A 27,850-nucleotide genomic window follows, 5' to 3' on the forward strand; every position below is an offset into this window, starting at 1 on the left:
AGGTTTATTATTCTTGACACTTGCTGATGACAAAAGTATATTTGAACAGGTTTTTATACGTCCTCAGAGATAGCTGGTGCTGTTCCCATCTTTAACACTTTGGCTATAACGGATCGGGTGTTGGGCGGCTGTCGGAGGGACGATTCCGTCCCATGCGTCCCACACGTCTACTGACCTGTTTATTTCCCGCAGCTCGTTTTATTATTGTCGGCCCAACAGCTTTCCGTTACGTTTTTGTCCTCATCACTTCGACTATAACGAGATCTCCCGGTCTTCTCCCCTCCCTAACTGTCTTAGACCTTCATCGCATTGGCGAGGGCATCGGCTGCGAGTGAGTTTCCTCTTTCCTCTGTTGAGTATTGGATGAGTCATCGTATGCTGTCTGACCTGCATACCTGTCTGACCTATATACTTTTACCTCTCCAAATTATTTCTCCGCTCTAACTTCAATATTTCTTTCAGTGCCTGGATTTCATCAGCTCCCACATACTTCTGTAATTTGATAGAATTCCTTCATGACATACCTAACTCCACAAATTCCAGATAACCCATCTCTTGGCCGAAAGACTAATAACAGTATCGTAATAAGTGTCGTAACCAGCCAATCTCTGACAAGAGAGAAAGGACATAGCAGGCGCTCTGTAGTGGAATGTGAGGCGGCTTCTGCGCGGCTTGTTGCTTGCAGTGCATTTGCCGGTCTTCAGAATAACTATCCCTCGTCTTTTACAGGGGTGTCGCTTCCACGTACGATTGGTATGCATAGTTTACCACTGAGTGTGTCACGGCGAAATCTTACGTGCAAGCCAGAGGCATTTGAGGGACTCCGCTAGCAATATTATTCGATTTTACTGACCCATATATCAGAATACGTTTCCATTATTTTCTTTTCAAAGGCATACTGAACTCGCATGTCGAGTAACTATTTCCATCTGATCCCCAGTTCCGGTACTGCGCGCACGCTGACGGAGAGACACGAAAGAAACCACCCAGTGATGCTAATTACGTTTACTCTGGCTGCATTTGAACAGTTTGACAGTGCCGAGGAATGACTAATCATATTACGATTATGATTAATTTTGGCATTGCTACGTCTGTACTGTTGCGCTCCGTTCCCAGAAATAACATTCTTCTTTCAGTAAACGAGGAAACTAACAACACCCGCGTGTGACGTTATAAATTCAATCCCTTAGAGCTGACGTGATAAAGAGGGACAATGCTGAAATATTGAAATGCTGTCTTAGGGGCGGTGGTTAGCTGTTGCTTTCATCGTACAGGTTACGACGTGTTTCTCTCTCTCTCTCTCTCTCTCTCTCTCTCTCTCTCTCTCTCTGTGTGTGTGTGTGTGTGTGTGTGTGTGTGTGTGTGTGTGTGTGTGTCTTAGGATTTGACCAATGAAGTTGACGCATTGTCTGTTGATATGGAACTTAACAGCGTCGTTTCTCCTCCTCATGCCTGCGTATTACTGGTGATGACTATTTCTTTCATCACCAGATTTAGAATCGGGTACAGGCGTTAGCGACATGAACTGCAGAGACTAGTCAGCGATGGAAAAAGGCATATGGATTACTGAAAAGTAGGATGAGATGGGAGCGCGATTTCGCGAGTTTTGAAGATTCGTAACAAATTAAAACTGTCTGCTGGGCCAGGACCTGAACCGGACATTTTTCTTACCGTGTTACCTTTCCCGGCACGCCTAACAGAACAGACGTACTTACAGATTGAAGTTTAGCGTCTGGCCACTTTCCACGCTCCAGTGAGGTTCTCTTGCGTACTTTGGTGGTAGGTCTCCTATTAACCATCACGAAGCACACGCCGAACGAGAATATCAGGGGAAGGAAGTTGTTTGGCTATCGATATACTGTTGAAGACTGCATTCACAGCCGCACCAAAACGTACAGGGTAATTTTTGACGATGGGGCAACCTTGGGCGTAGGTTTTCATGGCCGAAGTCCATTTCAGCAAAATTCTTCTGCATGTGTGATAGCTTTACGTGTAATAAAACTATAGACGTTTCAAACGCTGTTGCAGGCAGCCTGTATGAGGAAAGTACGTTACTTAACCCCCTGTTAAGTAACAAATAAGGTACTAAGAGGACATGAGAGTCCCGGCGGAGGTTCGAGTCCTCCCTCGGGCATGGGTGTATGTATTTGTCCTTAGGATAATTTAGGTTAAGTAGTGTGTAAGCTTAGGGATTGATGACCTTTGCAGTTAAGTCCCATAAGATTTCACACACATTCAAACATTTGGACATGTGCGGAGATACATGTTTTCACGGTGGAGGCTATGTCATTCATTTCATGCAGCACCCTATACAGTGCATTCCACTGAAAGACAGCCACTTCCAAAATACATAACTGTGGGCTGTACACAATTCCCGTAATGTGGTGAGGATGAGCCGTCCGTACCATTTCAGCCTCAACGTTTGGGCGGTTATTATTGGCGACTTCCTCGATCTGCATTTCTTTTTTCCACGACGCTTCACAGGAGAGGGATATCTGCATTTTCTGTGTCATATGCTCCATTCCCTGTTACAAGAAACGCCTTTGGTTGTATATAAGATCATGTGGCTGCTAGGCCTACATGGTGATAATCTAGCCCGTTTCCACGATTTTGGGCATATCGGCAACGTACTCCTCTATCGATGAATCATATGATGTGATACAGTTGCATGACCCACCCTGTTACCGGATCTGAAACGTTGTACGTTCACCTGTGCAGATATGTAGATGGTCCGTGCAGAGTCCGCCTGATATGCAGATATACTGCCTTGCAGCCTACGAACCATTCAGACGCGGGCTGATACGTTGAAAACTTTTGAGCTTCAATTAATTACAAGATCTAATATGAGTGAGTGACACCGCCGCTGTTGTGGTACTGATAATTCGGTATTGGTATTGAAATAGGGACAGACTCTCACTACGTCCAGCATCTGGCAGTGACCACCCAGCTACTATTCCACATTTGCTGTCGTGGACCCAAATATGTTTCTCTGTGCTGGACAGGATTATGACATTACTGAAACACTCGTTCTGCGTTTCTGTATATTTTTCACGTTAAAAAGATTCACACAAACTGTCAGTTTTGAATATCTTACCCATTGACCAGAACAAGTATATGGAGTGAACATCATCGAATGGGTCTGTACGGGGATAAAATCTGCTTCTGTGTTAACCATGTACACCGTTATATGAACTCTTAGCTAATGCATCATCCGCAGTTTAAAAGCACGTTGACTGTACTGGCTCTCGTTTCATGAAAAAGATACGTATTGTACCGTAACATTCAATATGTACAATGTCTGATGTCAATGTGTATTCAGAAAGGTCTCAGTGGAATGACATGGGCAACAGAGGGTTCCTACTGCCACCAGGCTGCAGCGTTTTTACTATAAGCTGGGAAGTGGTGCTTTTCAGACCAGCTTCTTTCCTAGTATTTTTTTAATTGCTGAACCACCATTGCTTGCTTGAAATTTGGTTACTTAAAATGTCCACATTGCTTTCAAAATTTCAAATTCTGTCGTTTGCCTATTGTGTAAACTGATTTTTCTAAATAGGAGCCTACTTAGGGTACTCAAAAAGTATGTTAGCTCTTGTAAGTCTTCTAAGTAAGAAAATGCAGTAATGCATACAATCTTATTTCTCTTGAGCGGATGAGACTCCAGGAATTCGAAAAATTGTGTGTGAGGTCATCTTTTGTCAAAAAGTTTCCACCGCGGCCAACAGTAATACAAAACTTTCGGGAATCCTCATTCAATCGTAGAGGCATACAAGAAAAGGAACTAAGTACGCTGAGTGCTGTAGTGTTTTGTAATGTTAACGAGATGAGCCGACAGATAAACCACATAGAGTGTCTTTGTAGGATACCTACCACAGACGCTCCTGTACCAGTACGAGCCGCTAATGTACATTTCTTGTGGCAACATCCATTACACCTCATTTTACCAAGAGCGTATTTTCAGAGAACAACTAAATCGTTCAGTTTACCTAAAAGCCCGTCCTCTAAACTGTCAGCTCTTCCAGATAGAGTAGCATTTATGCAGCGGTGGTATTATTTGTTGTATAAGAACTACATGATTATATGTGGAGGTATCTCATTTATTAAGTGCTCTATCGTTTACCTGATGATGGTATGATGTATTTTTTTAAAATTTTGCTTCACGACGGGTGTCCTCCTTAAGTTATTACGAAGCCATTATGTTCTGGCACATAACACAGACGAGATGATCTAGATAATGTTTTGCTTGCGTGTATGAGAATAAGGACGATACATAATACAGCCATCACTCTCATACACTGTGACTGTACTCTTCCGTTCTCACAGCAGACCAGTTACATCGACGATGGGCATGGGATAGCTCATAACTGTTTTACAGTACGTCAGCAAAAGAATGCGCAGAATTTAGCGCATCGAATAGGCAGCTGTTACTCATGCCACTTGTTTCTCAAACTTCCATGCTGTCTTTTAAATACCCTATTCGAATAAAGAATTTGCAGTTGTAATTAAACTTACGTATCAGTGCAGAATGTGAAATGAGATAGGCGTTGGAGTTATCGACGTGAACTGCGCTCCTATTAACACTTTGCCGTCCGCACGTCTCGTACAAATTTATTCGCTTGGTGCCGGCAGCGCTAATTCCGATTACTTTTGTCGCCGACCGCTTGTCACCTTTCCGTTGATGGCAAACTTCGCACACATTAACTTTTGCGCGCTTTAGTTTTTCCGAGAATCCACTGGTTTTCCGTATCGTCCCACAAACTCGAATTTTCTTTTCAAATAACTTCTCTGCAAGTGCTAGACTGTTATAATTATTACCCATGTAGAGGTGATGCCACTTTCCATAAGAAGGTGTCAATAGTTCCATCACTATTTTGCTGAAGGTTGTCCAGCGTGGGAATATATCTTGAATGAGGAAATGTATCCCATACTCGAATCACACAGCATCCGATTTTTCGTACTTTTCGAAGGATTATAAACTTTAAATTTTAACTGTCCGCGCCACGGTATCATTCCTTCATCAATTGAGATGTTTTGACTTGGATTAAACGTTTCTCTAAACTTTTTGAAATAATAATCAATTACGAATTGCACTTTGAAAATCCGCTCGGCATTATTCGGTTTATTATTGCTGTCAGAAAAATGCAAAAATTGTAATATTTGTCTGAATCGGTTAAGGGGCATGGTTTTGCGAAATATCCGTGTGTCTATCAACGGATTCGTTGACCAGTAATCATCGATCCTTGCTTTTTTTACAGTTCCCATAAGGATAGCAAATTCATTATTGGTCCTCAGTAAATTATAGTCTGTCCTCTTCGTCTGATTCATCCGAATCAGTTGGCAACCGTAGCGTTCGCCGAATTCTTCTTGGACGTATTTCACTATCTTCCGGCGATTCTGCTTCACTTTCTTTTTTTTTTTTTTTTTTTAAATCCAGTATCTTCTTCCCAATCGGCCAAGTCGTCCGGAACGTCACACAAGATGTCCGCGCATTCATCGTAAATAATCGAATCGTCTCTTTCGCCCTACCATGATTAAAATGCACAAGGACTTATAAAAACAAAAAACTTGTTGACGTGTGTAACTTCTTGTCACCTTAACAAAACACTAACAGAATGAAGAAGATACTGAAGTGCTGTCACCGGCCACTGCGCGATACTACGCTCACACTACCACTGTGGTGTCGCCGGCCGTTGACAGCTATTTCGCGCACGACACCACTGTGGTGTCGTCGGACAGCAACATGTTAATGGCTCATTTGTAGAATATTATGGACAACATCACATTATAAAGGAACACAACAGCTTTTTCTGCGAAATGTTTATCACAGTACCCTTCTGTCCGCGAACTATAAAATTCCTTAAGAAAATGCCATATTCCGTAAAAACGCGTAGTTGCCTTAACGTATAGGCAGATGGAAAAATAGGGTCTCCAGTACTTACCATAGAGCAAAATAATGGTCTCTTGGCGTTCTGTCTTTCCACATGTAATTACAGAAGCTGTTAAAAAGTTATGTAAAACTCGCATGACGTGTACAGTTGGTTTTTTTTCTTTCCTCCCTTTTTAAATCTGAAACTTCCTCAGTACCGTTTTGACCACAGAAATCTCTACCCGGTTTACCTATGTGACCCCTGTATTCTCACTGAAGTGCAGTCGTCTCCACTGGTGAGCGGGACAGAGCGGCTTGTGCGCAGTGTTCTGTCTGTCAGCATGGCTGGAAGGCTCATTTCAGGATTACACCGTGCGCGCATTGTCTCTTTACGGCGAGAAGGCTTGCAATATGGGAAGGAACCAGCCAAATTGACCTTTGCCACACAGACGTAATTCGAACATTCAGCTGCTATCATGAGACAAAGCACCGGATATCAGCCTCGTGGACGCCAGCGGTCAACGCCACCATATGCAAATTATAAGTCGCAGGTATCCCGCGAAGACTGCTCAAGAACTGAGAGTTGCCTTTTTGGACGTAACTGGGAAAGCTGTGTCTACGATGGCACTACCCAACCGTCGCCATACGATAAATTTGGCCTCCACGCCCACGAGGAACAACACTACAAACCGTGCAATATCGTGATGCGCGAAGGACGTGATCAGTGGAACATCTGGAACGGGACCTGGATCAGTTTCGTCGTAGCAGAGTGCGGAAACGGCTAGGTACCAGTGCACATCTCGAGCATGCTTTCAGACAGGTCCAGCAGGGAGGTGGAAATAGGACGCCTGTAAGCTATATCGGGGGTAATTAGGGAGCTGTGCAGAGTCAGGACAGTATCCTACAGTCCGCTGTCCAGCCCGACAGCCAACATTTCAGTGATGTGTTTGTCTTTGTCTTTAGAGACGATAGTGCAGGAGCATGCAGCGCCCATCTCGTGAACACCTTTCTCGCGGAAGCAGAAATTAACCGAATAGAATGGCGTGCGCTATATGCTGACATGAAGCCGATTCAGCATGCTTGGGACGAGTTGAAAATTACATCGCGTCGTAGGAGGAACCCTGATTTCACAGACGTGCAAAGATATGCGCTTTCGATGGGCGTCCTTTTGAGTTTTTGTGATGTTGTATTTTACAGTAAAGCTTCTATCAGTATCATAAGGCTTTTGGTTGCATTTTCTTGTCCTCATGAATGTTAGCTCGCATACCTTAGCAGATATGCAAGTGGCGCAATACCTTTTGTGTTTTATTGGTGGATTCGTTCTGATAAAATGTTACACGTGATGCTGTGTGCCAACAGAAAAAAAAACCGTTCTGGTTCTAATTACAAAGAAGAGATTGTCTAATTTGTAATGTCTTCTGCCCAATCGATAGAAGAACCACAACTGAGCCTGGGCGATATTTGATTCAGTGTACTTGTTGACAAGGTACCCACCTGAATGGCCGTGCTTGTTAAGGGGCAACGGCTTCAGAGAAGCGTTTCCTTGAATTTATTTTTATTTATTTATTTTTGTTTTGTTTTGACAGAACGAGAGGTGATAAATAAAACTTGGGGTATGTATTGAGCATATATTTCAGAATATTACAAACAATTTCTGTCCCAAAAATTACAAAATGGCGACACTGCAAAAATTCTCCAGAGGCATGTTTGAACTTGAGGCTATCTGCGGCACGCGCTATGACTGATGCCAATTTGAACCTTAAAACAAATCTATGTAATCTACAAGAGTGTAGGAAGTGAACCACGTAATCGATCTTAAAAATACTGATCTTTGTGTAACTGCCAAGTATTTAAATGAAGTTGATCAGTTTTCACAAGAAACGACGTTCATTTCTTAATAAATGTTGCTTAAATTAACCAATTGAAAATCCCCTACGAAGTTCACTTTCGAATGTTATTTCAAAGTTGTGGTCAAATTTTCAAATAAAAAGATTGAAAATTGTTGGTTAGGCTGTGTGCCGTTTTGAAAAATCAGATTTCGAGAAAAAACGCGTATGAAATTTAGAAATGCGTTAGAGACGTGAACAAATGAAAACATTTTGCTTTTAGAAATCTCTTACCGTTAATCTGCTGTACTAGGACTAGCCTGTCGTACTGTTGCCGTTGCGATCGAAATAATATCCGCTAGTTTATCATAGAACGAGTGAAATATCGGTCGTGGCAATTCCATGAACGTACAAAACGTACAATTCCGTTTAGCTCTACTCCAAGCAGGTTCATTGCTTGGACAGTTCGACGGTTGATTTCATATGCGTTCCGTACAAACTTAGTATAACTGCGTCTGGGCAGTTTGGACAAGCAGTAATTATTGTGAAGGCTAAGCCTAGAGGACTTCGTTCTTGCAACGTGATGTCTGTAATGCACGTTTTACATTTGACGTGTTAAGAAGTATTAGAGAAAACGGCAAGCTCATTCGTAATCCTATAGTTGAATCCGTAATTCGCATCAAAATTCTGGTCACTACCTTTCTATTTCGTAGCAGTCACTGACTCCTTTCGAACTGCTCTCCGCCTCATGTCTATTCTTTGGACGCTTTGATAACATATTGCTTCGACGCCGCGTTGGATACGATGATTTCGTACGGTTTCTGCCCGAATACACTTTCTTACCAGTTATTCTTACATGAAAAACAAAACTGTATGCTATAAGATCACACACAAACTATCAAAACTCAGTACTGCACACAAGAATCAAGATTCGAAGCGAAATAATTTTCTTTTCCGTACACGTACTGACGCTTGATGACGACAAGCAAACGTATTGTTGTTTCGAAATGCTTCTAACTTTACCCTGACACTACAGGGGGCAATAACACTACAGGCAGACTGTCGGGGTACACATATTCCGTCCCGGGGGTAACGGAGTGGCGGCGGCAGGAAGGGCATCCGGCACACCGTAAAATCCGTTAATAACCATGCCGACCCAGCACCAATGACGGATAAAGGAGCAAGAAAAAGAAGTATTTGTCGACAGTGTTAGCAAAATGTGGAGAGTAATCGGCGAGCTAAACAGCTGCTGCATTGTCCAGACGAGTCCTGAAATTGAAAATGTCTCCAAACTAAACTAATTTTGTGTTCATTAGACACATAAAATTACATTTTAGGCAACATGTTTTTGTAACGAGAGCCAAAACTATATTTATTCATTGGACACTGTATGAAACACACCATGGAAAGATTTTGTTCAGCGTTGCTTCACCTACACGTAATAAACCCAAATTTGAAAATATCTTCCGTAAAACCAGAAAAAATACATCTATGAACATTTACGATCGCACTCAAAGCATGATGTTCCTTCCTTCACCAGGCTCACTAAGATGAAGGTTCGTTGGTATCCGAAGATCATGAAACAATCAAAATAGATATCTAGTACCCTCCACGTGGATGGCGTTGATAAGTTTCAATACTAATCGTACGGGCCTTACGTAACCACTAAAAAGAGAGAAAAATACGCTGCACACTCCGTGCACGACATAATAATAGTAAACTTAGTATTCTATTCCTACTACAAAACTGGCGACACCAGTCTGTGCCCTCCGGGCGAGTTGGAATGACGCTCTTGAAACTTCTTTGCCGCCAGACTGTTCCTGCGGCCTTATTGGCCCTAGTGGCGGGGTTGTGAGATTGCAACATCTGGTGTTTCCAAACTTGTCTTCAGTTCTTCTCATGCGACGACCGGCTGTACTGTCGCTTTATACGCCTTTGTTTGAACTCTGAAGCGGCGAACGTGTATACGATGACAAGCATCACTTGAATTACTAGCTTTTGAGCACGCTTCAGTGTGTGCCTGGGACCGCCGTCAGCATTCGGTATTGAATGCCAGTTCACATGTGCTTCAGTCTTACAAGGGGACCGCACGAACTTCTCGTCATCGGTATGATCCATATTGACGGGGTGTGTAGCACTTCACCACGTGTAAATAGGAACCTGTCAACTGTTCTCGAGAAAATAGTGTGTGAAAATTTTAGGCATGCCTACAAATTTTGAATGAGCGTAAATATTTAAGCAGCCCGCAGCTGGAACGTGTAAGCGTGTAGTTTCATAATCGCAAGGTCTCGGGATCGAATCTCGTTGTTTGTACTTTTTTTCTTTCCCACGTGACTCTAACATATTTATTATGACTGTGCAGATTATCAGTATTAAATGATTCATTTATTATTTACGTAAAGTCATCCTCAGAAAAGAAGAAAAAAATTCTTACTAAGTTGTTTGGAAATGAAAAAGTAATATATGAGAACTTTCAGTCAAATAAGTATAGACGATTGATTTGTATTATTGCATGTACATTTGTGACAAGTATAATCGTAACCTATGGAGGACTGCACGAATTAGGGTAATATTGATCGTAGAAACAAACACGGACAGCAATAGCTGTTGCGACATACACCACGCGTGATGGACGCAGAGTTTTTGCCTGAGAATGACTTTTCAATGTGTTTATTGCAAAAAAAAAAAAAAAAAGTGATTCATGTTTATAAACGGTTCTGGATCATTACACGACATAAGGGCGTACAACATACGGAATATTGATATAGACGACTGACGGTGTAATATTGACACATTTATGCAGTCTTCTCTAGAAGCTATCTCTGTTCTGTTCGATGATGTACGCACGATTTTGCAGTAATTTTGTGAGATTCATCGTCTGCCTGTAAAAATAAACGTTGCAAGGCTGCACCAGCGGAGTACATTTGGGACGGGTTCCTTTAATACTGCTCGTTGCCAGAATGACGTGGGAAAGGGAAAAACAAAATACCAGAAGTCACATTCGATCCGGGTACCTCACGGTTGCGTAACTAACCGCTTACTCGCTCAACTGCGGGCTCCTTCCATGCTACCGACCATATAAAGTATGTAAGCACCCCTAAAATTTTTAAACTCCGTTTTCTCGAAAACGGTTGAGAGTAGGTCTCCCTGTTCCCTTACGTTGAAGTCCTAGTTGTGCCTGTCCGTATGATTCCGATCGAAGAGGGGAATTTCGTATGGTCCTTTTGTTAGTGGATTGAAGGAAGACTGAGCCGTATCTAGAAATCGTGATGCTCTGTCAGCAGCTTTCTGCAGTCAGGGGTGATAAATTGAGATTATCACGTAATCATCAAACGAACGGCTTAACGACTATTAGTATCTGAAGGAAAAAAAAAACAGTATTTGGTGTTTCTCGTCGTTCAGGTTATTCATGACAGAAATAATGAAGATACAGGGGCTGTGCCAGTCTTAAATGCTACTTTTACAACCCAGTACTAGTAGATATCTCACCTTCCAGAGGCATATTCTATAGTATTCTTACTGCTCGCTTTTGTACAGTCAATATTATCTTTCTGATTGGTGAGTTACCCCATATAATTATTCTGTAAGACATGATAGAGTTCAACAAAATATGTCAGGCCGTTGGTTAATTTTGTTTCCAAGACTAGTAATTACATGAAGAGCAAAAGTAGCTGAGCTTCATTGTTCGAGAAGCTCAACAATATGATTCTTCCAGTTCAAGTTCTCATCACCATGTGCATCCAGTACTTTGGAGCAGCCCACCGTATTTGCTGATCTCTGTTCTTGTGCTACATAAATTGTTCGAATGACCCTTTTTTGTACAGAATTGAATACTTTTTTTTCAAAATTGGGAGCGAATCCGTTTTCAGAGAACCACTGAATAATTCTTTATAAAAAGTCATTAACAACTTCTTCGGTTTCTTTCTCCCCAATGGGACTTACTATAACAGTAGTATTGTTTGCAAAAAGTACCAATTCTGCGTGCTGAATGATGAGTGGGAGGTCATTCACCAATATAAGTAATAGGAATGGGCCCTAAATTGAACCCTGTTATTTTATTTTTATTTACACGTCAAGTTCCGTTGAACCAAATTGAGGAACAAGTCTCAAAGGTCAGGGAACGTGTCAGTACATGAAATTACAACATAAAAGTAATAACAGATAAAAATAAAATTCTTATGAACGCAAAAAAGTCAAGCCATAAGTTTAAGTAAACGTAATCAACAATACAACAAGAATCTGCTTAATTTTTCAAGGAACTCCTCGACAGAATAGGAGTGACACACGAGGAAACTCTTCAGTTTCGATTTGAAAGCGCGTGGATTACTTGCTAAGATTTTTGAATTCTAGTGGTAGCTTATTGAAAATGGATGCAGCTGGATACTGTACATCTTTCTGCACAACAGTGAAGGAAGTCTGATCGAAATGCAGGTTTGATTTCTGCAGTGTATTAACTGAGTGAAAGTTGCTTATTCTTGGGAATAAGCTAATATTGTTAACAAGAAATGACAGTAAGGAATATGTATATTGAGAGGCCAATGTCAGAACACCCAGACTAATGAACAGGGGGTCGACAAGAGGTTCGTGAACTTACACCACTTATTGCCCGAACAGCCCGTTTCTGAGCCAAAAATATTCTTTTAGAATGGGAAGAGTTACCCAAAATATAATACCATACGACATAAGCGAATGGAAATAAGCAAAGTAGGCCAATTTTCGTGTCAAACGATCACTCATTTCAGATACAGTTCGAATAGTAAAAATGGCAGCATTAAGTCTTTGAACAAGATCCTGAACGTGGGCTTTCCAAGACAGTTCACCATCTACCCCAAAACATAGAAATTTGAACTCTACAGTTTCACCAGTCATCTTCCCAGTCTGTGACAGTAAAATGTCAGGTTTTGTTAAATTGTGTGGTAGAAACTGTAAAATCTGAGTCTTACTGTGATTTAGGGTTAGTTTAATTTCTACAAGCCATGAACTTGTCATGAACTGCAGTATTTGAAACTGAGCCAATGTTGCACATAACATCGTTTACTACCATATTGTCCGAAATATTTTAGAGTTACCGGTAATAGTAGAGCGCATATCATTATATAGATAAGGAACAGGAGGGGCCCCAACACTGATCCCTGGAGCACCCCCCTCTTGACCATACCCCACTCAGACCCCACACCACACCCATTCTCAACACTGAATAATGACCCTTTGCTGTCTGTTTCTAAAGTAAGAGGTGAACCAGTTGTGAGATACTCCCCGTATTCCGTAATGGTCTAACTTTTGGAGCAATATTTTGCGATCAACACAATCAAACGCGTTATTTAAATCAAAAAATTATGCCTAGCCTTCGAAACCTTTTGTTTAACCCATCCAGTACCTCACATAGAAAACAGAAAGCATTTTCAGTTGTTAAACGACTTCTAAAACAGAACTGTACATTTGATAGCAAATTGTGTGATACAAAATGATCAATTATCCTTACATATACAGCCTTTTGAATAATTTTAGCAAAGACTGATGGCCCCGGCCGTTGTGGCAGAGCGGTTCTAGGCGCTTCGGTCTGGAACCGCACGACCTCTACGGTCGCAGGTTCGAATCCTGCCTCGGGCATGGATATGTGTGATGTCCTTAGGTTAGTTAGGTTTAAGTAGTTCTAAGTTCTAGGGGACTGATGACTTCATATGTTAAGTCTCATAGTTCTAAGAGCCATTTGAACACTGATGGCATAGAGATATCTGTAAAACTGTGTACATTATCCCTTTCTCCCTTTTTATAAAGCGGCTTTACTACTGAGTTCTTTAATCGTTCAGGAAACTGACAATTTCTAAAGGAAAAATGTGTGACTGCCTTTGTGGTTTCTCGTCAGTCATTGAAATTTTCTACCTTTCCATTTGTCGGAAACCTCGTTTCGATGTCGTGAACTATTGACGAAATAAAAAGGGGATGTTACCTTGTATTTTACTGTGAAGTACTTCGTGATCTGCCGTTCCAGTAAAGGGGACTGCGAGTAATACTGCTCTCATTCCTACGCTTATGTCATCTGCAAAACGGATAAAATTTGTCTTCTCACAATGGTAAATCGTTTTCCTTTTGTTTAACAGAAAAATAACGCGCGAAAAAACAATAAAATAACCCATCATCGTGCCCTTAATATATGTGATAAATAAAGCATTTAATTTATTATCTGATACTGCCGTGAAACCTTACCGCACTCGTTGGGGACAATCAAAATAGTCGTGCGTGGGTCTCTAAACGCTTCCGCGAAAGGAGAAATCTAGGCTACAGTTTGATGCAGAATAATCTGGTGGAATCGAATGAAAACTTAAAAAAAATAGAAACACTAATGTTGCTTTTATAATCCAGGCTGCAACGCAAGTTTCGTAGCCTATCTCCGTTAGTATCTCACACTGTTGTGACACGTATTGCGAGAAAACAACGCTAACAGGGCCGTTGATGGGTTTCCTTCCGTACTGTTGCACAAGACGGAACGAACTTCGTAACGGCCACACTTTTGCGCAACGCTTCAGTACTAAAATCGCTTGAAGACAATAGCCGCATGATATTTCATCAAGTATTTAGTAATCACTGACATTACTCAGATGTCTCTTTATTTAGGCGCGTGTGAACACACCAATTGGAGACAGTTCTATGTTAGATGTAATATTTTCCATATTTATTTCCGAAATCTCTCCATCACTTCGTATTTTCCGTAATTATATGAAATAACTGGATGATTACTGCAGCTGCGTTCTGTACAAAATGTTGGAAACATCGAACTGCGCTCTGATCATTGTTTACCGACATATTTAGTTTTGCAAATTAATCATTACAAATCTTACTCCTGTAGTACTAATAAGTCAAATGTACTGTAATTGTATGAGTAGTATTAAGATTACATGCTTGTTAGTGTCCGCCGCTCGTGGTCTCGCGGTAGCGTTCTCGCTTCCCGAGCACGGGGTCCCGGGTTCGATTCCCGGCGGGGTCAGGGATTTTCACCTGCCTCGAGATGACTGGGTGTTTGTGTTGTCCTCATCATTTCATCATCATCCAGAAAAGTGGCGAAATTGGACTGAGCAAAGATTGGGTGATTGTACGGGCGCTGATAACCACGCAGTTGAGCGCCCCACAAACCAAACATCATCATCATCATGCTTGTTAGTCTACTATTGCGTCATATAACAAATAGAATAAACATTAGCAGCAACTAGTAACTGATTATCTGGATCTATGTTGCCCGCATCTCGTGGTCGTGCGGTAGCGTTCTCGCTTCCCACGCCCGGGTTCCCGGGTTCGATTCCCGGCGGGGTCAGGGATTTTCTCTGCCTCGTGATGGCTGGGTGTTGTGTGCTGTCCTTAGGTTAGTTAGGTTTAAGTAGTTCTAAGTTCTAGGGGACTTATGACCACAGCAGTTGAGTCCCATAGTGCTCAGAGCCATTTGAACCATTTTGATCTATGTTGTGCACCCTACTACTTAACTTTAAAGTACCACAACATACCGTGCTTACAACTGTTTACACCTTCGTAATAGACAGCTGTGCTAATTGTGGCAATCACTTGTGAGAATGTTTTTCTGTACAAAAACATGTTGATAAATCGTCCAATAGATTAAGGGTGTTCCCGAGTTGTTTACACTGGCAGTTCTGATGTGTATTTCTTTGCTATCGTAAGTTTACCAATATTGTGTAACCCCAGCAAAACACTGCTTTCATTGACGTTGTGTTCTATTCCAGAACCATAATACACAAGAAAATCAAAACCAGCACAATAGCAGAGAAAATGATAATGGAGAAACTCACGAGTTTGAGTTGAAGGAAGTAGTAAAAGAAGGCCATGAGAAAGCCGACCCCAGTCAGTTTGAGCTCCTGAAAGTCCTTGGACAAGGATCGTTTGGAAAGGTACTTCCTGTGGTGAACCAAATCCTCTTATGTTTAAATTTTCTTTTGGTTCAGAGTGATGTGTGTTTGTATTAAAGTCTATTTTTGAGTTAGTAGCTTTCTTTGGCAATATATTTGGGTAAATACACAGTCAGCCATTGTTTTATTTATTTATTTATTTATATATTTACATATTTAGCTGTGATGTAATTTATTTTTTGTAGTAATAACTAGGTTTCAAGCCATTGCAGGTTCATTGTCAGGTAGAATTATTACAGGGACATTTGACGATGCACCTCCAGTAGCTTGAAAACTTGCCAGTGGTACAGAAAATAAATTGCATTAGAAATTAAGAAACAGTGAAAGGTTGTATACTATGCCAATACAAATCGCAGTTGCAGTTTACGATTCACAAAGAATATAGTGAATTCAGTAGTTTTCTATTTAGAAACATAATATAATGACTTCTCTTTGAACAGTGTGAGAAATATTATTACCCTTACTGTCACAATTAACAACTAAGATATTAGATACATTTATATCTCAGCTAATCATTCACCCCAAAGTGTCCTACATGGTTATGCTATAAAACGACTATGGGTTATGTTTTTGCAGGTGTTCCTTGTCAGGAAAGTTGTTGGAAAAGACACTGGAACCCTGTATGCAATGAAAGTACTAAAGAAAGCAACATTGAAAGGTAACCTGGTTTAATCAGTCCAGTTTCAGAAAAAATGGCAGAACAGCAAAACAAAAAGTTTCTATTAAAATATTTTTTCTTTCTTTGTTTCTAGTGAGGGACCGCATGCGCACAAAAACTGAAAGGAACATACTTGTGGATGTACGTCATCCTTTTATTGTTAGACTGCATTATGCATTTCAGACCGAAGGAAAACTGTACCTGATTTTGGACTTCCTTAGAGGGGGAGATCTGTTCACTAGACTGTCTAAAGAGGTCTGCTTTTTGTCTCTTCTCCTGCCCCATACAACGTAGTATTTTCTTATACAAATTAAAATGTACATTTTAAAAGCAATAATATAATATGACCCTCTTTGTAGGTGATGTTCACAGAAGAAGATGTCAAATTTTATTTAGCAGAATTAGCTCTTGCACTGGACCACATCCATAGCTTAGGGATAATTTATCGGGATCTAAAACCAGAGAAGTAAGTGCTAGCAACCAGTGCATAAAGCTTAAATAAAAGTGTGCATATCCTGTCATAATTAATAGTGAATCTTTTTCAGCATATTGTTGGATGCAGATGGACACATATCACTGACTGACTTTGGGCTGAGTAAACTTCCTCTTGATGACCAAAAAGCATACTCTTTCTGTGGAACAGTGGAGTATATGGCTCCAGAAGTTGTCAATCGAAAGGGGCATTCATTTGCAGCTGACTGGTGGTCACTCGGAGTCCTTATGGTATTGTATAAATTTTTATTTTAGTTATCGTAAATAATTTACTACAGCTGCAGGAACTTGCTTGTTGAAACATACATACTCATGGGACAACAGGAAGATTTTAGATGAGTCATCAGCTTTTAATGTATGTATTCACAGTTTTGTAGTTTGTTATCGAATCCAACAAATATGGAAAAAAAACTGGTTGTGGTGACAGATAGGTCTGTAACTTTGCCTGCAGTCTAGATTGGTTTGGAAGGTGACAGTATGGTTGCGGGTTGGTTAAGCCAACGAATGTTGAACTAAAAAGAAACTTGGTTGTAGTGCCAGACTAATCTGTAGCTTAGCCCAGTTGAAAAAATTGCCAATAACTTCACATTACATTCACCATATTGCTTATGGTATTTGTTACATGTCTCCTATGTCACTGGTCAAAGCCAACAACTCGTATTGAACATTTCTCCATGTCCAATACCCATTGTCAATAAATATTTTGAAAATAACCAATTATTATTGGCTTGTGCATTATTAATGAAATGTTCACATAGACTCAGCTGTAAGTAAAACAGTTGCGTGGATTTGATTGACACTAGGTAACAGCAGTCGGTTTACTGAAAAAAATTGCATAACTCATTTTATGAGGAGAATGTACAAATATTCTTTAGACCAGTACGTACCACTATTGTAAGATTTGTGAAGCTAAAATCTTAATCTTGATAGCTTTCACAGACGCATATCAGCAGTTAATCTTTCCATACCCAATCTTAGAGCTGAATTAGAGGGAACTTTAATAATAAGTTTTCCGTAAAAAGTACCCCTTTGTGCACCATACGGCGAGTTACGGAGTTTGAATGTAGGTATGTACATGATGGATAATTCATAGCAAAAGCCGGCCGGTGTGGTCGAGCGGTTCTTGGCGCTACAGTCGAGGCACGTAGAACTTTGGATTCTTCCCGTGGTGTAATTTACACCAGGCTGCTTGACGGTCTAACCGAGGCTGAAATACTATCTTACCTCTCTGATTAGGGTGGCATTGCCGTTCATCGTGTCATGACAAAGGTCGATTCCTCCTTGGTGCCCACCTGCACTCTTTCCCTCACCTTTCATAGGGTGGTGCTGCCTTCCAAGATTAAAGCAGGCTACGAAATCATCATAGTCCAGCCGTACATTCCGAATCCGATGTGCTGTTACCAGTGTCATCGGTTCAATCACATTAGAACGTCTTGTCGACACCTGGCTAAATGCGTAACCTGTGGCAGGGATGCACACGAGGGCGAATGTCTGCCGCCTCCTCCCCGCTGTATCAACTGTATCAATCTCCTCCCGGGATAGTCCCGTGTATCTCTATGAGCAGGCTGTTCAAGAGATTTGGGTAAAGGAAAAAGTGCCTTACCCAGTAGCTCGCAAGTTACTGGCTAGTCGCAAACCCTGTGTTCTTCCGTCTGGCACTTACAGTTTAGTTCCTGTTACCCTTGCTCCATGAAGGACATGGCTACACAGACATTCGACCTCAAATTTGGCTCTGAGGTTGTGAAGTCGCCCAGTGTCAAGGTAGCATCACCGTCCCCCCGTCCCACTGTGCAACAAACTGTCAAACTCTCACCTCAAGGGGGCGAAGCTACCCACTACGCAACCGGCAGGCAGGAAAGGCCAGAAGGAGTACTCTCCAGAAGACTTCCTCTGTCCCTCCAGCCAAACAACACCCAAGTCTTCCTCTAAGCAGAAGGGCTCGAGGAAGCCCGCTAAAGACAAACGGTCTTCCCCTTCACCAACTCGAAGATCCTGCTTGAGGGTGTCGCCACGTGGTCACATAGTTCGGCCGGCCCCTGTCTCGCTGGCGCGCACCACCAACCGTTTCTCGGCGTCGGACTCCACCGACCAACCGCACGAGCACGCCAATGCTTGTATGGACCCCATGGAGCAGGATCCTCCTGCTTATGTGCCCTGTAGTAGCGACTTTCCACCGGCTGCCCTCGGCGGACACTGAGTTGATGCCCCCTACATCTCTTCCTCCTCATGACTGTCCCCCAATGGAACGTTGCGGCCTTCGGTCCCACAAAGAGTATTTATGGCTGCTTTTAGCATCGCAGCATCCCCTCGTACTTTGCCTTCAGGAAACGAAATTGCGCCCTCAAGACCGCTTTGAGCTTGCACATTACATACAGATTCGTTTTGACCTTTCCCTTGATGTTGGCAGCCCATCTTATGGTACCGTCACGCTGTTCATACGGGATGACCTTCATAATGAACCCATCTCCCTGACTATCCGTCTTCTAGCTGTTGCCGTTCGCCTGTTCCGTCCCTACCTGACTTTCTCCCTCTGTACCATTTATGTATCTCCGTCCTTCGATGTAACCAGGGCAGACTTCCTTCAGCTTATTGGGCAGCTAATTCTACCGTTTTTGCTACTCGGTGACTTTAATGCGCATCATCCCCTTTGGGGTTCACCCAGGACCTACCAGAGAGGTGCCCTCTTGGCCAACATTCTTAACGAACTCAACCTCTTCTGCCTTAACACTGGAGCACCCACTTTCCTTTCCAACTCCTCACACACCTATTCCCATTTGGACCTATCCTTTTGCACTGCCCAGCTTGCCCATTGTCGTGAGTGGTCCGTTCTTTCTGACGCCAACTTGAGCGACCATTTCCCATGTGCTCTCCGTCTGCTGACTCCTACCCCATCCCCATGCATGCCCAGATGGTGGCTTACTAAGGTTGACTGGCAGCTTTACTCCTCCCTGGCAACTTCCGCGTAACAAGATTTCCTCAGTTGTGATGACCAGGTGGACTATTTCACAAACGTTATCCCTACTGCTGCAGAACGTTCCATTCCTCGCACTTCCTCTTTACCACGTCGTGTCCCAGTCCCTTGGTGGACTGAGGAGTGCTGCGACGCAATTCGCGCACGGAGACGTGCTGCCCACGTGTTTAACCGCCAACATACGCTGGAAAACTGCTTTCATTATAAACAAATGTGTGCAAAGTGTCGTTGAGTTCTTCGGGATAGCAAAAGAGCTAGTTGGATTTCGTTCACTAGTTCTTTTAACAGTTCCACACATTCCTCTGGCCGGACGTGGTGGCCGAGCGGTTCTAGGCGCTTCAGTCCGAAACGGCGCGACTGCTACGGTCGCAGGTTCGAATCCTGCCTCGGGCATGGATGTGCGTGATGTCCTTAAGTTTTTTTTTCATCAGTCTACTGACTGGTTTGATGCGGCCCGCCACGAATTCCTTTCCTATGCTAACCTCTTCATCTCAGAGTAGCACTTGCAACCTACGTCCTCAATTATTTGCTTGACGTATTCCAATCTCTGTCTTCCCCTACAGTTTTTGCCCTCTACAGCTCCCTCTAGTACCATGGAAGTCATTCCCTCATGTCTTGGCAGATGTCCTATCATCCTGTCCCTTCTCCTTATCAGTGTTTTCCACATATTCCTTTCCTCTCCGATTCTGCGTAGAACCTCCTCGTTCCTTACCTTATCAGTCCACCTAATTTTCAACATTCTTCTATAGCACCACATCTCAAATGCTTCGATTCTCTTCTGTTCCGGTTTTCCCACAGTCCATGTTTCACTACCATACAATGCTGTACTCCAGACGTACATCGTCAGAAATTTCTTCCTCAAATTAAGGCCGGTATTTGATATTAGTAGACTTCTCTTGGCCAGAAATGACTTTTTTGCCACAGCGAGTCTGCTTTTGATGTCCTCCTTGCTCCGTCCGTCATTGGTTATTTTACTGCCTAGGTAGCAGAATTCCTTAACTTCATTGACTTCGTGACCATCAATCCTGATGTTAAGTTTCTCGCTGTTCTCATTTCTACTACTTCTCATTACCTTCGTCTTTCTCCGATTTACTCACAAACCATACTGTGTACTCATTAGACTGTTCATTCCGTTCAGCAGATCATTTAATTATTCTTCACTTTCACTCAGGATAGCAATGTCATCAGCGAATCGTATCATTGATATCCTTTCACCTTGTATTTTAATTCTACTCCTGAACCTTTCTTTTATTTCCATCATTGCTTCCTCGATGTACAGATTGAAGAGTAGGGGCGAACGGCTACAGCCTTGTCTTACACCCTTCTTAATACGAGCACTTCGTTCTTGATCGTCCACTCTTATTATTCCCTTTTGGTTGTTGTACATACTGTATATGATCCATCTCTCCCTATAGCTTACCCCTACTTTTTTCAGAATCTCGAACAGCTTGCACCATTTTATATTGTCGAACGCTTTTCCAGGTCTACAAATCCTATGAAAGTGTCTTGATTTTTCTTTAGCCTTGCTTCCATTATTAGCCGTAACGTTAGAATTGCTTCTCTCGTCCCTTTACTTTTCCTAAAGCCAAACTGATCGTCACCTAGCGCATTCTCAATTTTCTTTTCCATTCTTCTGTATATTATTCTTGCAAGCAGCTTCGATGCATGAGCTGTTAAGCTGATTGTGCGATAATTCTCGCACATGTCAGCTCTTTCCGTCTTCGGAATTGTGTGGATGATGCTTTTCCGAAAGTCAGATGGTATATGGCCAGACTCATACATTCTACACATCAACGTGAATAGTCGTTTCATTGCACTTCCCCCAATGATATTAGAAATTCTGATGGAATGTTATCTATCCCTTCTGCCTTATTTGACCGTAAGTCCTCCAAAGCTCTTTTAAATTCTGATTCTAATACTGGATCCCCTATCTCTTCTAAATCGATACCTGTTTCTTCTTCTGTCACATCAGACAAATCTTCACCCTCATAGAGGATTTCAATGTATTCTTCCCACCTATCTGCTCTCTCCTCTGCATTTAACAGTGGAATTCCCGTTGCACTGTTAATGTTACGACCGTTGCTTTTAATGTCACCAAAGGTTGTTTTGACTTTCCTGTATGCTGAGTCTGTCCTTCCGACAATCATATCTTTTTCGATGTCTTCACTTTTTTCCTGCAGCCATTTCATCTTTGCTTCCCTGCGCTTCCTATTTATTTCATTCCTCAGCGACTTGTATTTCTGTATTCCTGATTTTCCCGGAACATGTTTGTGCTTCCTCCTTTCATCAATCAGCTGAAGTATTTCTTCTGTTACCGATGGTTTCTTCGCAGCTACCTTCTTTGTACCTATGTTTTCCTTCCCAACTTCTGTGATGGCCCATTTTAGAGATGTTCATTCCTCTTCAACTGTTCTGCCTACTGCGCTATTCCTTATAGCTGTATCTATAGCGTTAGAGAACTTCAAATGTATCTCATCATTCCTTAGTACTTCCGTATCCCACTTCTTTGCGTATTGATTCTTCCTGACTAATGTCTTGAACTTCAGCCTACTCTTCATCACTACTATATTGTGATCTGAGTCTATATCTGCTCCTGGGTACGCCTTACAATCCAGTATCTGATTTCGTAATCTCTGTCTGACCGTGATGTAATCTAATTGAAATCTTCCCGTATCTCCCGGCCTTTTCCAAGTATACCTCCTCCTCTTGTGATTCTTGAACAGGGTATTAGCTATTACTAGCTGAAACTTGTTACAGAACTCAATTAGTCTTTCTCCTCTTTCATTCCTTGTCCCAAGCCCATATTCTCCTGTAACCTTTCCTTCTACTCCTTCCCCTACAACTGCATTCCAGTCGCCCATGACTATTAGATTTTCGTCCCCCTTTACATACTGCATTACCCTTTCAATGTCCTCATACACTTTCTCTATCTGTTAATCTTCAGCTTGCGACGTCGGCATGTATACCTGAACTATCGTTGTCGGTGTTGGTCTGCTGTCGATTCTGATTAGAACAACCCGGTCACTGAACTGTTCACAGTAACACACCCTCTGCCCTACCTTCCTATTCATAACGAATTCTACACCTGTTACACCATTTTCTGCTGCTGTTGATATTACTCGATACTCATGTGACCAGAAATCCTTGTCTTCCTTGCACTTCACTTCACTGACCCCTACTATATCTAGATTGAGCCTTTGCATTTCCCTTTTCAGATTTTCTAGTTTCCCTACCACGTTCAAGCTTCTGACATTCCACGCCCTGACTCGTAGAACATTATCCTTTCGTTGATTATTCAATCTTTTTCTCATGGTAGCCTCCCCCTTGGCAGTCCCCTCCCGGAGATCCGAATGGGGGACTATTCTGGAATCTTTTGCCAATGGAGAGATCATCATGACACTTCTTCAATTACAGGCCACATGTCCTGTGGATACACGTTACGTGTCTTTAATGCAGTGGGTTCCATTGCCTTCTGCATCCTCATGTCGTTGATCATTGCTGATTCTTCCGCCTTTAGGGGCAATTTCCCACCCCTAGGACAAGAGAGTGCCCTGAACCTCTATCCGCTCCTCCACCCTCTTTGACAAGGCCGTTGGCAGAATGAGGCTGACTTCTTATGCCGGAAGTCTTCGGCCCCCAATGCTGATTATTTATCAAAATTTAGGCAGTGGCGGGGATCGAACCCGGGACCGAAGACGTTTTGATTATGAATCAAAGACGCTACCTTATATATATATCTGTGTGTGTGTGTGTGTGTGTGTGTGTGTGGGGGGGGGGGGGGTTACCTTTCTGGTGAATCAGTCTCGGCCAAAATATTTGTATCCGGTCGACTCTGTCCTGAAGTTTAGTTCTGAGAAGTCTACGAAATACTCCTCTGCTGCTGCTTAATCTTTTCACTTGACTCAGCACATTTTTTTAATCATAAATTTCTTTAGATATGAGACTAGGTGGAAGTCGGAGTGGATTAGGTGGAAGCCAGAATGTGCCTAATATGCTGAATATGGTTAATTTGCAATAATCTGTACCTCAGATCCCCTCAGTTTCTCCAGTCCAGATCACCTTTAGGTAAAGTACATTGTCGTGATTAAAGTTTTTTTTTCAATTCATATTTTTTTTCCATTCAGTCATTCTTTAAGATGCTCTTAGTTTCTGCCATTTAGTAGTTTACATGTTGCTAGATTACTGATAATTTTTCCAGCATATCAAATAGGCTATACAATTTTTGGTGCTCAGGCACTAGCTTGTACCTGTTGTTTTTGATTACTGTTCATTTCTGACATGAAGTTTTGGTCCCGTGTATCATCCACAGGACAAATTGGAGCACAAAATCAGTTGATTTCTTTTTAAAATAATGGGAAAGTTGTTGAAAAATTTGTTCTTTTACTTTTGATCACCATTCTGTAAGTGTTAAGTGCATTAAGCCTTGGGGCTGACTTTCATAAACCAGTGACCATTTGCTGTGGCAGTTTACACCCAACAATCATGTAGATTTTCAGATACAAACTAGACATTCATAGTGAGTGGATAATGGCCATTCTGAACCAGGTACTGATTGAAATGCTATCTGATTTGATACTTCATGTCCTGTTAGTGCCACATGAATGGTCTCATATAGTATCACTGCTAGAAATCTGATGAACTCTACAAAGACAATGGCCACAGCCCAAAGTATTGTAGTTTGCAGCACACACAGATGACTTCCTTTCATGGACACTTCCATTTCTCCATTTAGTTGGTCACACACGTGCATTTATTAGTGTTTTAGTAATGAACATTGTCACTCTGCTTTCTGTAGCTACCCAATGTTCCATTCACAACTGAAAGGGCACAGCTGATTTTCTTCCCCAACCTCGACACAATCCGAGCTTGTTCTCCATCTCAAATGACATCAATTTTGATAGGATGTTAAACTCAATCATCCTTCATTCTATGTTCAACAATCCGAAGCCTTGGATTCTCACCCTCCATATAGTCCTGGCTTTGTCACATCCAATTTTCATCTGTCTCTGAAACTTAAATAAAACATTAGAGGACTTCATTTTGATAGTGATGAAGTGGTGCAAACAGAGGTGAGGTTGCACCTATATCAACAAATTAAACATTCTACAGTGACTGTATTAACAAGCTGGTGTCTTATTGGGAGGAATGTGTTTATTCATCACCATGGTGGTGATGTTGAGAAATAAATATGTAAACATAAAGAATAAAGAGGTAAAATATGTAAAATGTTACTAATGTTTTTTCTTTATTTAGAAAAACCTTAAGAGTTTTCAGGTCTCTCTCTCTCTCTCTCTCTCTCTCTCTCTCTCTCTCTCTCTCTCTCACACACACACACACACACACACACACACACACACACACACACACACACACACACACGTATGTAATACGTGAAAGGTGTATATACAGATCATATTTTTGTGACTTCAGTTCTCTACACATACTATTTAAATAATTTTTTTTCCCCATAGTTTGAGATGCTAACAGGAACACTACCATTCCAAGGACCTAACAGGAAGGATACAATGACACAAATTTTGAAAGCCAAGCTTGGAATGCCTCAGTTTCTTTCACCAGAAGCACAATCATTGCTGAGGGCACTGTTCAAGAGGAATCCTGTTAACAGATTGGGTGCTGGTAGGTAACAGCTGCATGAAAACTCCAAAATAGTGAAATAAAGTTCAAAGACCATTAAATTTTTTGTTTCATTTAAGGTCCTGATGGAGTTGAAGAAATCAAAGCCCATGCATTCTTTGCAACGATAAACTGGGAAAAACTTCTAAAGAAAGAAATACAGCCTCCCTTCAAACCAGCAGTGAGTCGAGCAGATGATGCATTTTACTTCGATAAAGAATTTACATCAAAAACACCTAAAGGTAAGGAAGGATTCATAATTTACGTGCTTGTTCTCGTTTTTTAAAGTAATAACATAAGAAGAGCGATGTATAGTATTCACAGGAGAAAGAAAAAAATGATTGGGGAAGAAATTCTTTCCTTGTTTGCAGATTCTCCTGGAGTTCCACCTAGTGCCAATGCTCATGAACTCTTCCGTGGCTTCAGCTTCATTGCTCCAGGTCTTCTTGAAGAACAGACCAATAACTCTACAAATGAAAAATTTTCTGAGGGATCAGTTCTCAAGGTATTACAAAACAGGCTAAATAGTAATTGTTGTTAGTATAGTTGCAGAAGTTAATTTTTTCACAAGTAATAGGTTGTTGTTGTTGTTGTTGTTGTTATTAGATTACAAAAAATACTAAAAAGTTTCCCTAATTTTTTCTGCAGCAGTCACATGTCAAGCCAAATTCCATAACAGATGAGTATGAACTTAAAGAGACCATTGGAACTGGCAGCTATTCTGTTTGCAAATTGTGTATTCATAGGGCAACGGGTACTGAATATGCTGTGAAGGTAAGCTTTACTGTGAGAACTGTCTCAAATCTAATGAACATAATGACAAATGAAGCTAAAATATATAATTTAATTTCTGTTTTAAGGTTCATATTATTGGATGAAGATGTAACAATAAGAGTATCACAGTTACATACAAATATGGACAAGGTTGTGGAAAGGATAGATTGCTACTCACCACATAAAGGTGGCATTGAGTCACAGCCAGGCACTACCAAAAGAATGCTAGAAATATACAGCTTTTGGATAAAGTCTTTCATCAGAAGTAAGAAACTCTCACATACATTCACACTAGTACAACTTGCACACACACATGTCCACTATCATCTTCAGGCACTAAAGCCCAACTGTGTCTGAAGTGAGCACCAATGTAGCTGGGAGTACGGATGAGGTGTGTGATGTGGAGGAGGAGGAATAGCAGGGTAGGGTTGGGGGAAAATCTTCATGTGGGAGCATGTAGAGACATATGGAGACAGGATAATGTTGCTGGGTGCAGCAGTGGGAAACTATGTTGGTGAGGGGAAGAATAGATAAGGGGAAATGACTTCGTAGGTGCATTTGTGGGATAGAAGTTTTGTATAGTATTGGAAGTGGACCAAGGAAGATGATAGGTAGGTGGAGGATACGGGCTAGCAAATATTGAGACCAGGGGGTTACGTGAAGAAGGATATGTTGAAAAGAGAGTTCCCACCTACTCAACTCAGAAAATCTGATACTGGTGGGAAGAACTCGGATGTCAGAGTCTAAGAAGCAGTCGTAAAAGTGAAGCATATTATGTTGGGGGCATTGTTCAGTAACTGGAAGGTCCAGCTGTCTCGTGGCCTCATTTTGGCAGTAGCCATTCTTGTGGGCAGACAGCTTGTTATTTGTCATGCCCATTTAGGATGCAGCACGGTGCTTGCAGTTAGGTTGGTTGATGATGTGGCTGCTTTATCAGGTGGCGCTGCCTTTGATGGGGTAGGAGATGCCTGTTACAGGATTGGAGTCTGTAGTGGTGGGAGGATGTATGGGATATGTCTTGCATCTAGGTCTATTGCAGGCATATGAACCATCAGGAAAGGGTTTGGGAATGCATAGGTTGGGTGGATAGCAGAGGAGAGGGGGTAGGGAGGATATTGGAGAGGGTATTTCTCATTCAGGGCATGATGAGAGGTAGTCAAAACCTGCTGGAGAATGTGATTCAGTTGCTCCAGTTGTGGGTTCTATTGAGTTAAGAGGAGTGTTTCTTTATGACCAGTGGGTATGTGGAGGATGGTAAGTGATTTAAGAGATAAGGCACAGATGATGTATTTCTGATCAAAGTTGGGGTAATCTTGGTCTGTGAAGGCTTCAGCAAGACCCTTGGCATATTTGGAGGTGGGATGCTTGTCACTATACGTGGAGCAACCATTTGGGGGGGAGGGGGGGGGCTAGGCCGTATGGAAGGGACTTCCTGGTGGAGAATGGGTGGCAGCTGTCGATGTGGTCGATGTGGTTGCCATTCATGAGGTGGAGGTGAACATAGAGAAACTTGGCTTCTTGGCTTGAGGAGGACCAGATGAAGCGAATGGGGAGAAGGTGTTGAGGTTGTGGAGGAATGTGGATATTATATTCACATCTTCGGACCAGATCATGGTGATGTCATCAGTGAATGTGAACCAGCAGTGGATGGTGCCATGTAACTATCCATTGCTTTACCACAGATTCATTCATAGATGTCTTTGAAGGAGAAACAGTTTT

The 27,850-nt window shown here is 41.9% G+C and overlaps 1 protein-coding gene across 6 annotated transcripts in view; it reads left to right on the forward strand.

Moving 5' to 3' along the window:
- LOC126183198 (ribosomal protein S6 kinase 2 beta) overlaps positions 1–27,850 on the forward strand; it is a 569,810-nt gene that overhangs the window by 500,240 nt on the left and 41,720 nt on the right. For all 6 annotated transcript variants that reach the window (XM_049924959.1, XM_049924960.1, XM_049924962.1 and 3 more), the window contains 9 exons: positions 15,420–15,584; positions 16,179–16,260; positions 16,355–16,515; positions 16,620–16,726; positions 16,806–16,983; positions 25,195–25,360; positions 25,438–25,599; positions 25,729–25,862; positions 26,006–26,131. In XM_049924959.1, coding sequence (XP_049780916.1) covers positions 15,420–15,584; positions 16,179–16,260; positions 16,355–16,515; positions 16,620–16,726; positions 16,806–16,983; positions 25,195–25,360; positions 25,438–25,599; positions 25,729–25,862; positions 26,006–26,131 — 1,281 coding nt within the window. The remainder of the gene's footprint in view (positions 1–15,419; positions 15,585–16,178; positions 16,261–16,354; positions 16,516–16,619; positions 16,727–16,805; positions 16,984–25,194; positions 25,361–25,437; positions 25,600–25,728; positions 25,863–26,005; positions 26,132–27,850) is intronic.

This window comes from Schistocerca cancellata, chromosome 4 (genome assembly GCF_023864275.1).
Source record: "Schistocerca cancellata isolate TAMUIC-IGC-003103 chromosome 4, iqSchCanc2.1, whole genome shotgun sequence".
NCBI lineage: Eukaryota > Metazoa > Arthropoda > Insecta > Orthoptera > Acrididae > Schistocerca > Schistocerca cancellata.